This window comes from Paramormyrops kingsleyae, chromosome 1 (assembly GCF_048594095.1).
Source record: "Paramormyrops kingsleyae isolate MSU_618 chromosome 1, PKINGS_0.4, whole genome shotgun sequence".
NCBI classification, from domain to species: domain Eukaryota; kingdom Metazoa; phylum Chordata; class Actinopteri; order Osteoglossiformes; family Mormyridae; genus Paramormyrops; species Paramormyrops kingsleyae.
The window spans coordinates 11,468,457-11,486,378 of record NC_132797.1 but is presented as its reverse complement, the minus strand read 5'-3'; the positions used below and the strand labels follow the sequence as shown (position 1 = coordinate 11,486,378).

The 17,922-nt window shown below is 48.0% G+C and overlaps 1 protein-coding gene across 4 annotated transcripts; it reads left to right on the top strand.

The window, feature by feature from the left end:
• Window position 1: 1 nt before the first annotated feature.
• On the top strand, window positions 2–13,504 carry nup37 (nucleoporin 37). 4 transcript variants are annotated; one of them, XM_023816902.2, is made up of 10 exons: window positions 2–120; window positions 2,276–2,472; window positions 2,631–2,755; window positions 6,902–6,974; window positions 7,856–7,950; window positions 11,818–11,908; window positions 12,665–12,846; window positions 12,987–13,037; window positions 13,151–13,244; window positions 13,324–13,504. In XM_023816902.2, exons 2-10 carry the CDS (start codon window positions 2,317–2,319, stop codon window positions 13,435–13,437), a joined length of 981 nt encoding a protein of 326 aa, XP_023672670.1. In that variant the 5' UTR covers window positions 2–120; window positions 2,276–2,316; the 3' UTR covers window positions 13,438–13,504. The 4 variants fall into 4 exon arrangements, with proteins under 4 accessions (XP_023672670.1, XP_023672672.1, XP_023672674.1 ...); XM_023816904.2 differs by having other exon boundaries at window positions 48–120; window positions 2,279–2,472; XM_023816906.2 differs by having other exon boundaries at window positions 65–116; window positions 2,279–2,472.
• The last annotated feature ends 4,418 nt before the right edge of the window (window positions 13,505–17,922 follow it).

Below are 17,922 nucleotides of genomic sequence, written 5' to 3'. Positions count from 1 at the left end.
TAAAAGCCCCCGCGTGCTCACGCTTTGACCAATAAGCACGAAGAGCCCTTTAACCCGGAAGTGAACCCGGGCACCAATGACAATTTGACCATTTCAAGTCTGAACCCTAGCCGCGTGTAGGTATGGTAATTTTGTTTTGAAAGTGGCATGTATGTTATTTGAATTTAACCTAATGGTATAATTCGCAGTGGAAAAATATTACTATGGAATCGAGTAACGGAATGATCTGACTGCTGGTACTATTTAGCTACCCCGTGTTTTAGGTTTATTGTCTCGTTAGCAACTTGGTTCAATGCAATACGTTCAGTACTAAAAGAATAAAACTTTTATATCACTGTCCAAGTTTTCCACGATACCGCACACCCATATGGTTACATTTTTGTGTCTGGGGAATACCTAAGCGATTTAAATGGTTTGTGTGAGTTTTGCCATTGAAAGTTATCTACGAAGTCTGTTAGCAAACCAGCTAACTCTGAAATGTGTTATAGGTAACACTGTGATAATATTGTAACATTATACATTACAGGAAGACCATAGACGTCAGAATATATTAAATATAAACCACTGATTATTGTACCGTTACTTTGTATGACAGGTTAACTGACAGATAGATATACCCCCCTCCCCCCCCAAAAAAAAATCAAATGGGAATGGAAAAGAAGTTTAAATTCAAAGTTAGACTCCTATTGGAAATTTTCATCAAAAGCAACAGGAGTTGGAATTGAAAGTTGGTTTATGTATAAGTAAAAGTGGCTTTGCTTGTTTATAGGGTTTGCTGCGTTTGTAAGGATCCGTATTGCCTCTTTTTTCAATAGTCATGACCTATGAGGTAAAGCTTGCGTACACAACCCATTTTATATTCCACCAGGTTGATATTTGTCTTTCGAGTAATTGTGAGCTTTAGTGCGCACCTTAGTTAAAGGCGTCTTTTGAAATATTTGAAAGTTACATTAAGTACGTGTGTATAATAGGGATATCTCGAATCACTGTCCAGTAAGTGTGTGTCTACGTACGTGTGTATAATATAACTTACTTCAGCATTAGTTCAAATACAAGAACTCGTGGCCATAGGTGGAAATTAGCGGGAGAACATTTCAAACTGGATTTAAGGAAGCACTTCTTTACACAGCGTGTAGTCAGAGTATGGAATAGTCTTCCTGATAACGTAGTGCAAGCTGAATCCTTGGGTTCCTTTAAATCAGAGCTAGATAAGATTTTAACAACTCTGAGCTATTAGTTAAGTTCTCCCCAAGCGAGCTCGATGGGCCGAATGGCCTCCTCTCGTTTGTATAGTTCTTATGTTCTTATGTATGGGTGCGAGGGAGTGAATGTTAGCGTCACTGTTTCTCCTCCATGTGTCAGGGAGTGTGTATTACTGCACAGAGTTAACCTTGGAGTCTGATTTTTCCGCGGTGTGATGTCACGTTTTAAACCCGTGTGACAGACTTAGATTAGTGCCGTTTTACTTTTTTTTTTTTTTTTTTTTACACTTCTTAAAAGCTTCCATGTGTGTGACTTAATTCTGGAACCCAGGGAGCGCAGTGACGCAACACACGTGTGCTTGGAAAAACTTCTGCTCTGGCCCGGTTCTGTGAGTGCTGGGACAGTCCCACTCACACTGCTGAGGTGGCCATAGCTATAAAACCAGTATATGTATGTTTATATGGACAATAAAGGACCGGCCCTGTTAATTTTTTCTCTCCCATTACTGTGGACACCAACATGGTTCTATGCAGAGAACATATGGACAAGGCAGAACGTAATGCAGAGCATTACAGTAATGGTTTATTTGACATCTGGAGCCAATGTCAGATAATTGTATTGGACTGATTTCCCAAACGGTGTTGTAAAGTCATTAACTCCTGCCTCGTAATGAGCTTCAGGCTTTGCTAGACCGACCGACCGCAACTGTGACCCTCAGCAGAACACATTATGTTTCCATATGGACTCGTTGAGTAGCTCTGATGCAGCTGGACTTCCGCTGTTTGCTGCTTGTGAGGGTCTATCTATCTCACTTGTGCGTTTACAGTATTCAAGGTAGATTTAGCAGGTCCGCAGGGGTTAAGGGATGTGTGAGCGAACCTGCTTTTGGGATTCTAAAACTTTCTGTGGCTGGTGACATTTTTGTGCGGTCATCTTTTGTGCGATAATCTTCTCAGTACCCCCATGCACCGCAGGAGGTTGTTTCAGTCGGGCTTACTCAGCATGGCTGGATCGTATCCTGGGTAAGGCTTTGCGGGCGATCCCATTGAAAGACGTGTGTGCCGTACGTCAGCAGGTGATCTGGGACTGAGAGCCCTGGAGCTGGGAAGCAGGATGAAGCAGGAGGCGGCGCACAGCGCCAGCTACACAGTGCCGTGCGAGGACTACGTGAACGTGGTGGAGTTCAGCCCCTTCCAGAGCGGCGTGGCTGGCAACCTACTGGCTTATGGGGGGAACCAGCACGTGGTGGTGGGTGCCTGCCGCTTCCAGGTGGGTGGCAGGGACGTGCCGTTTCAGTCAGCAGAGTGGCAAACATGGCTACTTGCAGGGGGTGTAGTTGACGTTTTCCACCTGTGAGTGTTCTATTAATTCCTCAGTTTTTTTCTTCCTCCTCTTTGTTCCCGGTGCTTGTGTGTGTGGGTGTGCAGGAGGAAGACGCGGAAGTGGAGGGGGTAGAGTTCACCACACTGCGCGTTTTTCATCATGGGGTGCCAGTGGATGGTCTCGCCTGGAGCCCCGAATCCCGATTGGACCATTTGCCCCAGCTGATCAGGTGACTGGCCTTCTGTGTCTCTATGTGATGTGCCTATGCAGAGTATAGAGTACTCGAGTCCGGTCTTGACACCACTTTTTCACTTAACCGGTCTTGTCACGGAATTGAAAGCGTTTCTACTCTGTCTTGAATCAGTCTCGGACTACAGCATTATTTCAGACTCTTCATTTTAGAGCGAGACACAAGACTGATTTTTTTTTCTCTCACCACAGTGACAAACTTTCTAATTTTTCTTACTTCTCTCAAAATAACAATACATATTAATAAAATACAATTGATTAAAAAATGTATTATTCACCTTCATTGTATTAGCTGTATAGAAATTTATTTGTTTATTTTTTTAATGACGGTCACAGTGCAGTGCTACCCTGGAAAACCCTTTGGAACAGACAAGATGCTGTTATTCAATTTGGCTACATTAATCATAAAAGTGATTTTCTCCCATGCAAGTGCACACTGCTATATAGCAAGCCCTAAATCGCTCAGTCCAGGGGATATGGTAAGAATCCCAGTGGCCGTGGTCACCATTTAGGTTTTACACGGTTAGTTTTCCCTGGAATCTCTTGCGAGTTACTCGGGTATAAGGTTAACTGCTGTTTTTAGGCCTTTGATATGAGTTCTTTGATTGGCTTGCCTTATCATTACATCATCAGCTTTGCATACCGTGCTGCTTGAAAGTTAGTGAACCTTTCAGAATTTTCTATATTCCTGCATAAATATCCAAACATCATCAGATCTTCACACAAGCCCTAAAAGTAGGAGAGCAAGATTGAACAACCAAGAGAAATTCTATACTTGGTCATTTATTTATTGAGGAAATGATCCAATCTAACAAATCTGTGAGTGGCGAAAGTATGTGAACCTAGTAGGTAATTTGAAGGTGAGATTAGAGTCAGGTGTTGTAAATCAATGTCATGGTTGTCGATCAATGTGATGACAATCATTTGTGAATGGGCATGTTTTTATTAAAAAAAAAAAAAACAGGTTTCTGTCAAAGGCTTCGTCTTCAAACACGTTTGTGGAGTCATCAGTGTTTCATGCCACGAACAATGGACATTTCAGAGGACCTCAGAAAAAGACTTGTTCATGCTCATCATGCTGGGAAAGAGTACGGACTGCACCAATCCACAGACAGACAGACTGTGTACAAATGGTGGAAGTTTAAGATGAGTGGTCGACCAACAAAGATCACTCTAAGGGCAAGGCATGTAATTGTCTGTGAGCTCACAAAAGAACCAAGGGTAACCTCTAAGCAACTAAAAGCCTCTCTCACATTTGTTAATGTTCATGAATACACCTTCAGAAGAACACTCAGCAACAGTGATGTGCATGGCGGGTTTGCAAGTAGAAAGTTACTGCATTCCAAAAAAGCATTGCTTCCTGTCTACAGTTTGCTGATGGGTGTGTAGACAAGCCTGAAAGTGAATGGAGTAATGTTTTATGGACAGATGAGACCAAAATAGAACTTTTTGGTTCAAATAAGAAGTGTTATGTTTGGAGAAAGGAAAGCACTGCATTCCAGCTCGAGAACCTCATCCCGTCTGTGAAACATGGCGGCGGTAGTGTCATGCTTTGGGCCTGTTTTGCTGCGTCTGAGCCAGAACAGTTTGCCATTGTGGATGGGACAATGAATTCTGAATTATAACAGTGAGTTCTAAAGGCAAATGTCAGGACATCTGTCCGTGGACTGTATCTCAAGAGAAACTGCATCATGCAGCAAGACAGCGAGCCCAAGCACATAAGTCGTTCTACCAAAGACTGGTTGGGGAAGAATAAAATGAAGGTTTTGGAACGACCAAGTCACAGTCCTGACCATGACCCAGTGGGAATGGTGTGGAAGGACCTGAAGTGGGCAGTTCATGTGAGAAAACCCTGCAACATCCCTGAATTGAGGCAAACCTGTATGGAGGAATGGGCTAAAATTCCTCCAACCTAATGTGCAGGACTGATGAAGACCTACTGGATACGTTTATTCACAGTTATTGCTGCAAAAGGGGGTCACACCAAATACTAAGGTTCACATACTTTTGCCACTCACAGATTTGTGACATTGGATCATTTCAATGACCAAATGTGATATTTGTCTGATTTGTTTAATTGTGTTCTCTACACCTACTTTTAGGACTTGTGTGAATATCTGATGATGTTTTAAGTAATTTATGCAGGAATATGGAAAATTCTGACCGGTTCACTAACTTTCAAGCAGCACTGTATATCAGGTTCCTCTCGTAGAAAAAAAACAGCAGGAATCCTCAGACATACCACAAATCATTTCTCTTTCTTCGTTTTTCATCCTGACTGGTTTTAAACATCACTGAGCTGATGAAACTGAAGGGGGCGAAAGATTGTTTTGTTCTGAATAGAGTTGCCACCTTTCTCATACATTACAGGATTGTCCCATATTAAAAAAAGAATTAATACTGTGTTCCTTTCTAAACCAACTCAGTACTTGATGTGTCTCTTATTATCCGAATGTGCCGGTGATCCTCCCCCCTTGCCTTCAGGGACAGATTTGTTCGTACTTAAGCACCTTGGGACCCTAATTACACTATGTGCTAGTCATGTTGTTTGTTTCAAATAAACAGCCAAAATAACCAATACAAACTAGAACTTGCATATACAGCTTCATACACATCTCTTACCCTGATGGAAATTTGATCAGGTTAGCAAGGTTTAGTGTGTCGAATTTGTAATTAAATAGTAATGATTGAGATAAAAGGATTATCATGCATAAATAAAATTTCACTTTTAATTACTAGGAGTCGTGATGATGATAGTAAATAAGTATAATTAAAACCATGGTCTCGAAAAGGGACTTGATTTTTTAATTATTATTATTATTTTTTCGTTCTTGACTCGGGCTTTGTCCTTCAAGGGTCTTGGTCTTGAATTGCACTGGATATGTGTGACCTTGTCCCCATGTTTAATATATACATAACAGTCTTTGTTACAGTCTTTTTGTTTTATGGGGGCAGTGTGTAGCACAGTGGGTTAGGACACTGTGTCTGTGTTCAGAAGGTTGCAGGTTCAAATCCCATAGTCAGCAGGGTGATGTCACCCAGTTAATCCAGGGACTGGCTGATTGGCTGCTTTCTCAATGATATGCATCGCTTTAAAAGCATCTGCCAAACAAATAAAATGTAAAAATGCTTCCCACTAGTTTTGACCATTAAACATCTCGGTAGTCATCAACTGCAGGAATGCTGGGTTAGGAGGGCAGCTGTGAGCCACCTGATTGGATGAGAGTGGCAGTGATGCTCTGTGTCCCTGGCTGCCTGTATAATGTGCTTTTTCGGTCTGGTGCTGTTGAGCTCCAGCCCCCTTTCCCAACCTACCCTCTTGCATATAGCTCCACAGATCTTTAGAGGAATGGTGGACATGCTCTGTGCTCCTCTAGGCCAGGCTGACACTCACCAGGCACCCCAAGTCACCCGCAAGCATTGCCGGCACCCTTTGTTACTGAGGCGCCTTTCCATTTCATTCCCAGATGCTACGTCAGTGTCCAGTTACAGTGCAAATGCAGTGTGGAGAGTGTTTTGATGTTAAGAGCCGAACAGGCCTCGTCCACCTGTTTACCACCATTGGCGTTCCTCATTTGGACAGAGTTTAAAGGGTTGCGCATAATCCAGGAATCCACGTGCTGAGTCTACACAGCGCCGTGCCGAGCGCGTCGTCTGCGGGTCTGCATGCAATCACGCGAGGCCGAAGCCGTCCCTTCGCCGAGCGCGCAGTGCACGCAGCGTGTGTTTTTCTTGTCAGAAGCACGTTGGGTGTAATCGTGTGAGTAATTGCAGTCGCTGGTGTGCGCGGGGCCTGATTACCCAGAGCGCGTGCCCTGTGGTGGCCCCTTCCAGGGTGCTTTCCCTGTGTTTATCTTTGTAATTAAATTCTCGCAGGCAGCCGGTTCGTCACTGCGAGCACACGCAACACGCAGGCACACGCGAGCAGGGTCGCTCTCCAGAGGATGGATAGCAGGTTTGCAGCGTACATGAACCAAAGAATCGCACACGTGGATCTCAGACTGGGCTGCGGACATGACATCAGGATCATTCCTCTCTTTTCACAACTGCCCTTATATTTTTCTTTTCTTTTCTTTTCCTTTAGCCTTTTTTTCTGAGCTGTTCTTTTCTCTCCCTCTTGTGGCAGATTTTGCACAGCAGCGGTGGACTGGAAGCTCAGGCTGTTGACGTCAGACCTTCAAGACAGACATGAAATGCAGGTACTGCTTCCGTGCCACAATCCTTTGACCGGTGACTTTTGCCCTATAGAGATATATATCCTTCACTGAAAATTACAAGCAACTCCAGCGTCTCATTAGGCTTAGCTGTGGCCCTGTAAATGTGTCAGAACACATGAATTGTCCATTAATCCAGTGTTTCCCAACCCAGTCCAAGTCCACGTTTTTGCTTCCTCTCTGCTCCCAGCACGCCTGTACCAGGTATTCATTGTTCCTGATTGGCTGGGAGCTGGGAGGGAGCAGAAACGTGGACTGTTCGGGGTTTCCTGAGGACTAGGTTGGGAAATACTGCATTAATCCATCCATCCTCCAACCACTTACCATGAGCAGGGTTGTGGGACATCAATTTTGCATGAATGAATTTGTTTTATTTACTTATATGTCCAGGGTCTTGTAGAGTGGCGTGGTGCTGCAGTGGGCAGCACTGTTGTCTCATACCTTCAGGTTTGCGGTTCGAGTTCCGCCCCTCTGCATGTGTGGAGTTTACATGACCCGTCTGGGTTTGGTGCCGCAAGGCTACTGTGATCTAAAGCAGGTCTAAAACTTGGCAGCTGGGAAACCCTAAGCCTTGGGGTCCCTAAGGACCGGCTTGAGACGCACCGGTCTAAGGACATGCAGGTAGTTTAACTGGCCTCTCTAAACTGCCCAGAGTAGTGATTGTGGCATGTGTGTGTGCCCTGCAGTGCCCTGGCACTCCCCTGCCGTGGGTCACATGCTGTCTGGGACAGGTCTCAGTGCTCCCCTGGTTAAGTGGATGGAAGCCTGATGGATGGATAGGTATTAATAACACAGCAGTAACACCGACATCCCTCTGAATTCAGAACAGTTTTTGCGTTCAGTTGCTTCTTCCCCTGCTGGCCTAGGTGATGGAAGGTCACACCGACTACATTAACGACCTGGTGTTCGAGCCCTCGGAGGGGAAGCAGCTCGCCTCTGTCAGCGATGATCTCACCTGCAGGTTGGTCCCACCTGCCACTGTGCACTCGCTCTCTCTCTCTCGCTCTCTCTCTATCCCTCTCTCACGCTCTGTCGAAGGGTGTGGCAGTAAGTCTGAGCCCACGTAGTGAGTGTGAGCTCTGTTCTGTGTTAATGGTGCAGAAAAGTCCGACGCCGGGCTCCCATGGAGAAACCGGACGCTTAGCACAACAAGGCCGAGCCGCACCGAACTGCGTCCCTCACGCCGCTCCGCTTGTCTGGCTAATTGCTTAAACGTGGAAAGGCTCTGAGGCGGCAGTTGGTGGGGGGGGGGTCTTCCTCTGGGGTAAATTGTTCACATGCCGGCTCGCACGTGGAGGTGGCGGGAGGAAAAACCCAGGAAGCGCAGGTTCCAAATCCGAGGAAACGCTTCCTGCGTGCGGGGTGGTTTTCGCAGTTGTGCCAGCAACCCATACCTCAGCGTCGCCCCCTGGGGGACAGGAGGACACCTGCACACATCTTAAGGAAACAGGATTAGAGGAAGGGGGATGGGTGGGTCCTGATTTCAGCAGTTTGCTTAAGACTGTCCCACTGAGCTTTGCATTTCCTGCTCCTGGCACCTGCGAGTAACCCCCCCCCCCACACACATACACAGACGTTACTGATTACTGATATGGAGATAAAGACTCTGACTGGGCTCTGACTGTCTGTGAAAATGCAGCAGCTGAGAGGCCAAGAGGGCTGTCGGTTCACATGGGTCGCGACCCCTGACCTTGTGCAGTGAGGTCACCTGTTCCAGCCCGTAGCACAGCGTGAAGCAGCTTATCTGGCGGCAGTTGGCTGCCCTGCTCCCGTTGTCCCAGTCTGGGTACGGGAAGTGTGGAGTTCCCAGGAGAAGGAGGGGAGCTGTGGTGGGGGAATGTCTGTGGTGTGGCCAGGAAAAACGGGAGCGCCGCTCCGGATTAGAAGAAAGACCGAGGAACATGTGGGAGATGGGAGCCGGTTTGTGTAAATGTGAGCTGTAGGTGTGCGAGAGAAGGCGGGGCCTGAAGTGTTAGCGTGCGAGCGAGTGCCATGCTGCTCTCAGGAACTCCTGATCCCATCACTTGCTTTCAGGAGCTTAATCTAATGGTTAGTGAAGCACACTTGTTATTCAGAGGTCGCTTGTTCGAATCCCCAACCAGCAAGGCACCACTGAGGTACCCTGAGCGAGGTCCCGTCCCCAAGCACTGCTCCCCGGGCGCTGAATTAGCTGCCCCCTGCTAAGTCACATTTGGGTTAAATGCAGAGGACATGTTTCGTTGTTGTGCACCGTGTGCTGTTGTGTGTCAACAATGACAATGAATCACATTCACTTTACTTTTGCTTTTGGGGTGGGGAGCATTCTGGGATGGAGCATTCTGGAAGTGGGTTGGCATAAGCAGCCCCTGAAGTTGAAGCCCCAGCAAGCCGGGTAGAGCGGACCTGGATGGAGCGGGGGGGGAAGGCTGGTTGAGCCAGCTGCAGTGTGCTGGGTCAGTATCCTCCCACACATGGCCCCCCGGGGGCCCGCAGGGGGAGCGCTGATGGGCGGAGTCAGATCGGTGCCCCAGCTGCTGCCTCCGCTACACTGTTTGTCTTGAGAGTTTGCTGGGTGTGAGAGAGTCACTTCATCAGTTCCTAGACAGCGCTCAGATGTTGAAAGAGGCCACGGGGTGTCGATCTCACATATACACTGCTGCTTACTGAAGCTCTTTGGTTCCTCTGTTTCAGCAGCAAGAACCTGATTGGTTCTCCCTGCGCAGCTGATGTCTGATTGGTCTTCCCCGAGGCAGAGAGGTGACTGGTTAGCAGTTAGAGTCCCATTTGTTTTTTTCCTACTGACACTTTTTTTTCTGGATTGCATCACAGAAGGGTGATTTGTTGGAGGGGGTAGAAAGCTGGTCCAATGAAAATTATTATTGTTAAAGACGATGGATGTTTGGCCAATCACATTGCTTAATGTTAAAGATGATGAATGACTTCCCAGTGCACATGGTCACTGTTCGCGCTGCGTGATGGATAATAAATATTATTAATCTTGTGCTCTCAGGTCCATCAGCGGGTAACGTGGCTTACTGAACAAGTTCCCATGTCCTCCGCTTTTGGAAAGAACATTCTGCTAACCCAACACTCTCGCAGCCTGTTTCCTCTCTCGATATCCTGGACGCTGGCTGTCTTCTGCGCGTAAGCCGTGCGCGATGATGGTCCTGGATGAGTTATAGCCAAGGCCTGCTTCGGTGGTCTGTGTCTATTGCCTCACCATCCCGCTTCGGTGGGATGGAATCGGGGGGGGGGGGGGGGTTGGTTTTTTATGGCATCAGCTGTTTGACGGTCTGGAGAAAGGGGATCTTGGCCTTGTCTGTATCAGCAGAAGAGACAGTGTTCCGGAGTGTAGGCTTAGGTTAAACGTGTTTGCTTCCTGTGTGTGTGTGTCTGATTGTGAGAGAATACACCTCTCACCTTTCTCCAGTGTGTGTGATTCTCCTCTTTGTGTTAACAGCCATGTCGGGAGCCGTTTAAAATGCAGGACTGTGCCTTGAGATCTTTCTGCATTTCTGTCTTCGATGGAAGCGCAGTTGTTTACGGGAGGCCCATCCAGCTCGCGGTGCTCAGCTGCAGAAGCCCGGGATTAGAAAGCCGCCGTTTCCATGCGCTCTGGGATGCTGCCCGCGGGCTTCATTGGAACCAGCCCTCCGCCTAATCACTACATGCTCTGGAGATCACTCCCAATTAGCCAGAGGCTTGTTTTTTTCCCAGAATCCCCTACAGCCCCACGGCTTGTTTGGCAGCCCTCTTGGGCTCGGCACGTGGATTCACCGCGGTCACGTGCGGTCGGGGCCGTCTGATGTGGTGAACCATCAGCATTTTTTTTTTTTCTTTTTAATCCTACTTTCCCTGGAAGATTTGCTTGTCACGTTTTGATTTATGTCTCTGCGTAGACTTCTGAAAAGCACACCCTAGACTCCCCCCACCAAACAGCCCGGTACTCTTCCAAGACATCAGATTAAGAGAAAATCCTTTTTCTTGGGGGGTGGGGACTGGAGGCATGGAGAGTTCCGGGGATGGCTCGGCCCTCCCAAAGCTAGATGGAGGGTCTAGCCGGCACTGTGGAACTGCATGGAACCTTCCAGAAACTATGACCGGGGACTGGGACCATTAAAGCGTCCGAAAACCTGCCTATCGAGTGCAGGGGGAGCGAAAGTGCCTCTGATTGGCTGTCGTTATTTTTAGTTCCTGTTAATCTCAGTAATCCTTCGTTTTCTGCGCCGTCGGCTGTTCCCCCCTCCCCCACACACATCACCGTACTTCCGCCGCGCCGGAGACGGGCCCTGCCTGGTGATGCCATCTTGTCTCTCGAGGCTATTTTTAGCTTTGTGTTGTCAGACTGCCCCCCCCCCCCCACCCCACCCCCGGTCTCGATCCATACGGCTAATTGAATCTCGGTTCGCTTTTCTTTTCATTTGATTTGTGTTGTGCTTTCTGACAGCTTTTCCATCTTTATTTATATAATTTATGTTCGATTTGATTAAAAGTGGGCATTATCAGCCGGCCTGAAGCTCATTCCAGTCTCGCTGGAGTGCAGCAGTCAAAGACTGTAGTGAATGACGGGCATTCACTAGTGAATCAAGTCGGAACGTGGGTACGCGTTCTTTTACTTCTCAACTCTGACAAGGTTCATGGGTTATGAAACCCTGCAAGGTTCCATAAAATTGGAAGAAGCCCGATTGGCTGTCATGTGAAGCTTCTCACCTGAGCACATGGTGCAGATGCAGGTCGGTGTCGTTCTCAGATCCGCTGACCAACTTCTGTATGCATCCATCATCCTCCTACCCACGGAGAGAACGTACCTGAAAACCTGCCCTCTCTTCCATCTTCCACTGGTCCTCAGGCTCTGGGATCTGGAAGGAAACCAGACGGCCTCATTCCTCCTGCGCTCCCCAGGGATGAGTGTGTGCTGGCACCCAGAGGAGGTCTACAAGGTGACTGTCTCCTGTCATCATGCATTTCTTCACCCTGCTTTCTTCCTTCTCCCCCTTTCCCATCATCCTCTTCTCTCCCTGCCCTATTATTTCTTCCCCTTTCCCATCATCCTCCTCTCCCCCTTTCCCATCATCCTCCTCTCTCCCTACTCTCTCCCTTCTTCCTTTTCCCATCATCCTCCTCTCTCCCTACCCTCTCTCTTCTCCCCCTTTCCCATCATCCTCCTCTCTCACTGCCCTCTTCCTTCTCCCCCTTTCCCATCATCCTCCTCTCTTCCTGCCCTCTTCCTTTTCCCCCTTTCCCATCACTCTCCTCTCTCCCTGCCCTGTTTGTCCTCCTCTCTCCCTGCCCTCTTCCTTTTCCCCCTTTCCCATCACCCTCCTCTCTCTCTGCCCTCTCCCTTCTTCCCTTTCCCATCACCCTCCTCTCTCCCTGCCCTCTTCCTTCTCCCCCTTTCCCATCATCCTCCTCTCTCTGCCCTCTTCCTTCTCCCCCTTTCCCATCATCCTCCTCTCTCTGCCCTCTTCCTTCTCCCCCTTTCCCATCATCCTCTTCTCTCCCTGCCCTCTTCCTTCTCCCCCTTTCCCATCATCCTCCTCTCTCTGCCCTCTTCCTTCTCCCCCTTTCCCATCATCCTCCTCTCTCTGCCCTTTCCCTTCTCCCCATCGTCTGCTGTCTGGCTTCATTTCTATCACCTCCTCCTTATTGCTGCCCACTTTCTCCAGCTCAGCCTGTTTTCCGTTCATCCTTTACAGTTGATGGTGGCAGAGAAGTGCGGGGTGGTGCGCTTCTACGACCTGCTTACCCAGCAGGCCATTCTCTCCCTGGACAGTGGGCAGACTCCTCTCATGTCTGCTGACTGGTGCCTCACCAACACTATCAAGGTGGGAGCTGTGGTCGGTAACGACTGGGTCATCTGGGACATCACCCGCTCCAGGTAACTCCCACAGTGCAGCTTTAGAAATCACGATTGGCCATGGGGACTTGGTGATGTGTGGGAGTGGCTGATTGGCTGTTGGTGACAGCCGTGCCGAATTGTCATTGGTAGAAATGATCGTTTGCCTCTCTATCCCACAGTTACCCCCAGGAGAAGAGGCCGGCCCATGTTGACAAGGCCCGACTCTTCAGGTAAAGGCTCCTTTATGGTTCTTTCAGGTCTTTTGTAAGTGATCACATGCAGACAAGATCATTAAACACCTCTGCCTTACAGCTCCACATGTTTGGTCATTGTTCTCCTTCAGGTGGTCCAAGGCCAATGAGAATCTATTTGCCACCACAGGATGCCCTGGAAAGATCAACAGCCAACTGCTGGTGCATCACTTGGGTCACCCACAGGTTAATTGCTTTTTAACGACAGATTGCTGCATATGTGTACTGTATGTGTGACTTAACCTTTCTCATCTGTTTTTTGCAGCCTGTCATGATTGGCTCCTCAGTGGTTGGGGCGGGGCTAAGTTGGCACAGAACCCTCCCACTCTGCGTGATTGGGGGAGACAGGAAGCTGTCCTTTTGGCTGACGGAAATGTAGCGTAACCTGCTGTATAATGTCTTTGTTCATAGAAAAAAAAAATCAATAAAGTATTATTTTGTATGTACCACATGGCAAAGTGTATACATGATAAGATAATTCCGAGGTTAACCTTGTTTTTGCTGGATGTATCGTTAAGGCTAACTCCAGGCTCGGGGTGAACATTCAGGGGAGGTGTGTCCACAAGCAGGAAAATGCTCTCGCAAGACAAGCCATAGGGGGACGTGTGCATCCATGAGCTCACACACACACACACTCACGCACACACACACAGAACCACACAAAGCCAGCTTTGGTGTTTTTCCTAGAATGATGGCTCCGGCACTTCGCCGAGCCAAGTGGGCGTGGGGTTGTCTGCGGGTCAGGGGGGTGTGTGAGCTCGCCACTGCCAGCACGCCGCTCTGCCGGTCAGCAGGAAAAGCCGTTAGTCATGCGAAGGCACGCGGTGTCTGCCAATCCCCCCCCCCTTATGTAGCACAGCTCCCCCTACAGGTAGGCCTGCACACAGGCCTAGTATAAGTATATGTACATCTTTGTATGTAGCTCCTCCCCGACAAACACAGACATACAGGGAAAAGGCATACATGTGCGCGATCCACTCAGCCTCCTGCTTCCATACATGTGCGTGATCCACTCAGCCTCCTGCTTCCATACATGTGCGTGATCCACTCAGCCTCCTGCTTCCATACATGTGCGTGATCCACTCAGCCTCCTGCTTCCATACATGTGCGCGATCCACTCAGCCTCCTGCTTCCATACATGTGCGCGATCCACTCAGCCTCCTGCTTCCATACATGTGCGCGATCCACTCAGCCTCCTGCTTCCATACATGTGCGCGATCCACTCAGCCTCCTGCTTCCATACATGTGCGCGATCCACTCAGCCTCCTGCTTCCATACATGTGCGCGATCCACTCAGCCTCCTGCTTCCCCTTCGCTGTGGTGTGTATCTTGGTAATCCCCTCCTGTCTGCTCATCTCAGCGTAGGTAAAACACCTCCGGTATCTCCCATGGTCTGCGGTGACTACATTTCCCCAGAGGAAGTGGTCAGACTTAATCCTAATTTCATGCTTAACAGTGGAGTTGCTCTTGTAATTGGACAGTATGGCTGAACTTCGTCTCCCTTCTGTCCGCCTGTGTATGTTTTACGTCAAAGACATAACTCTGTGTGCATCCTGGGGCGCTTTGACACTGGAGGAGTCTGACTGGGGCACAGGGTCTGATCCAGGGGTAAATCCTCTTCTACGAAGATCTCAGAAAACTGGGAATTGAGATTCTCTGAAGTCAGATCCCACAAGCTGGTGGAAGAGCCTGCAAGAATTAGGCATTTCGGAGAAGGGGGGAGCTGGAGAGGACTGCCAGCGGCTGGGCCTGCGTGAGTGACGCCGGCTCCAAGGTTCAGTCACCAGCCTGCGTGACTGGCGTGTCGGAGGGCAGTCAGTACCCAGAATGAGCCAGGACATGGTAGCACTAAGACAAACAAGCGGCGTGGGACCTTTGGCCTGCAGCTTTGACCAGGGCAGCTTTGAACGTGCCTTTGTGCACGTATGAACCATGTTCTGAGTGTTACAGTCCAGTCGCCCAAAGTGTGTACATAAGACTGAAACGGAGTGCATCTCTCATTGCGAAATTATGGGAGTGTGTTTGGACCTCCGTGATTGAAATTTTGGGACCTCCACAGCAATGCTGCATGTATACACCAGATTCCCGGTTTGTTCACCTTGTCCAGTTGAACATCACCCACCCCCCCAAACCCAGGATGCAAGTGGGAGCTGAAACATCTGCGTGCGGAGAAGGAATCAACGTCAAACGCGACCAAATTAATTGGAGTGTGCAGAAATTTTTTTCCAAGGCCACATAGTAACGTCTTTTATGGAGACTTAAAATAAGTGAAGGAGGAGGCTTTCTTAGAAATATGAGTCATCAAGTATCTGTCTTGATCAATATTGCAACTCTGCTATGACCCACGAGCTCCCTCTGGTGGCAGATATACCGAACTGCTAAATTAGAAAGCAGTATTTGCCTTTTGATACACAGTTACCACTTTTGCCTGTTGTTCCGTCCCGTTTGTGACAAAAGCATCTTCAGCCAGATCATTTTAGTTTTCTGTTCAACTGAAGGTGGGCCATCAGCATCAAATGGATCTGTGTTGTCAGTCACACTGTCGTTCGAGTAAATACAGGAAGGAGGTCCCGTGTCCTGGGCTATGCAGTAAATACAGGAAGAAGGTCCCGTGGCCTGGGCTATGCAGTAAATACAGGAAGAAGGTCCCGTGGCCTGGGCTATGCAGTGAATACAGGAAGAAGGTCCCGTGTCCTGGGCTATGCAGTGAATACAGGAAGAAGGTCCCGTGTCCTGGGCTATGCAGTAAATACAGGAAGAAGGTCCCGTGGCCTGGGCTATGCAGTAAATACAGGAAGAAGGTCCCGTGTCCTGGGCTATGCAGTAAATACAGGAAGAAGGTCCTGTGGCCTGGGCTATGCAGTAAATACAGGAAGAAGGTCCTGTGGCCTGGGCTATGCAGTGAATACAGGAAGAAGGTCCCGTGTCCTGGGCTATGCAGTAAATACAGGAAGAAGGTCCTGTGGCCTGGGCTATGCAGTGAATACAAGGAAGAAGGTCCCGTGTCCTGGGCTATGCGGTAAATACAGGAAGAAGGTCCTGTGGCCTGGGCTATGCAGTGAATACAGGAAGAAGGTCCCGTGTCCTGGGCTATGCGGTAAATACAGGAAGAAGGTCCTGTGGCCTGGGCTATGCAGTGAATACAAGGAAGAAGGTCCCGTGTCCTGGGCTATGCGGTAAATACAGGAAGAAGGTCCTGTGGCCTGGGCTATGCAGTGAATACAGGAAGAAGGTCCTGTGGCCTGGGCTATGCAGTGAATACAGGAAGAAGGTCCTGTGTCCTGGGCTATGCAGTGAATACAGGAAGAAGGTCCTGTGGCCTGGGCTATGCAGTGAATACAGGAAGAAGGTCCTGTGTCCTGGGCTATGCAGTGAATACAGGAAGAAGGTCCCGTGTCCTAAGAACATAAGAACATAAGAACTATACAAACGAGAGGAGGCCATTCGGCCAATCGTGCTCGCTTGGTGAGAACTTAACTAATAGCTCAGAGTTGTTAAAATCTTATCTAGCTCTGATTTAAAGGAACCCAAGGATTCAGCTTGCACTATGTTATCAGGAAGACTATTCCATACTCTGACTACACGCTGTGTAAAGAAGTGCTTCCTTAAATCCAGTTTGAAATGTTCTCCCGCTAATTTCCACCTATGGCCACAAGTTCTTGTATTTCAACTAATGCTGAAGTAACTATTCGGTTGAACAGCATCCAAACCTGTTAGAATCTTATAGACCTGGATCATGTCCCCCCTCAGTCTCCTTTGCTTGAGGCTGAACAGATTTAGCTCAACTAACCTTTCCTTGTATGACGTTCCTCTAAGACCAGGAATCATTCTTGTGGCCCTACACTGCACCTTTTCTAAGGCCGCAATGTCCTTTTTAAGATATGGTGACCAAACCTGCACACAATATTTTAAGTGAGGTCTCACCAAGGAATTGTATAATCTTAGCATTACCTCCCTTGACTTAAACTCCACACACCTGGAGATATACCCCAACATCCTATTGGCCTTTTTTATTGCTTCCCCGCACTGGCGAGAATGAGACATGGAAGCATCAACATACACACCAAGGTCTTTCTCATAATCAGCTACCTTTATTTCAGTAGGTCCCATAAAATACCTGTACTTTATATTTCTGCTCCCTACATGGAGTACCTTACATTTCTCTATGTTAAATTTCATCTGCCAGGTATCGGCCCAGTCACTAATTAAATCAAGATCCCGCTGTAGCTGCTGAGCCGCTAGTTCAGTATCTGCTACACCACCCACCTTGGTGTCATCTGCAAATTTCACCAGTTTACTGTATATATTGGTGTCTATATCATTTATGTAAATTAGGAACAATAGTGGTCCTAAAATTGAACCCTGCGGTACCCCACTATGAACGCAGGCCCACTGTGACATTGTGCCTCTTATAACTACTCGCTGCTTCCTATCTGTTAACCAGTTATCAATCCAGGTCGCTACAGTTCCTAAAACGCTTTGAGTTTAAGAGCCTCTTGTGGGGGACAACATCAAAAGCCTTTTGGAAATCTAAGTAGATGCCATCATAGGCCTTCTTATCATCAACTTCCTGAGTAGCTTCCTCAAAAAACTCCAACAGATTTGTTAAACAGGATCTACCTCTCCTAAATCCATGCTGGCTATCCCTCAAAATGTTATTTGAGTCCAGGTAATCTACCATTTTCTCTTTGATTATAGCCTCCATAACTTTACCAGTTATACAAGTTAGATTGATTGGCTTATAGTTTGACAAATTACTTCTATCCCCTTTTTTGAAAATGGGCGTTATGTTGGCATGCTTCCAATCATAAGGTACCACACCTTCAGATAAGGATTTTTGAAACAGTAAAGTTAAGGGTCGGCA

Bases quoted from the DNA above. Each gene is read 5' to 3' on its own strand.
- nup37 (XM_023816902.2), top strand. From the start codon at position 2,317: ATGAAGCAGGAGGCGGCGCACAGCGCCAGCTACACAGTGCCGTGCGAG. The intron at 2,756-6,901 runs GTGACTGGCCTT...CTCTTGTGGCAG, and splicing joins CATTTGCCCCAGCTGATCAG to ATTTTGCACAGCAGCGGTGG. The intron at 13,245-13,323 runs GTTAATTGCTTT...TGTTTTTTGCAG, and splicing joins ATCACTTGGGTCACCCACAG to CCTGTCATGATTGGCTCCTC.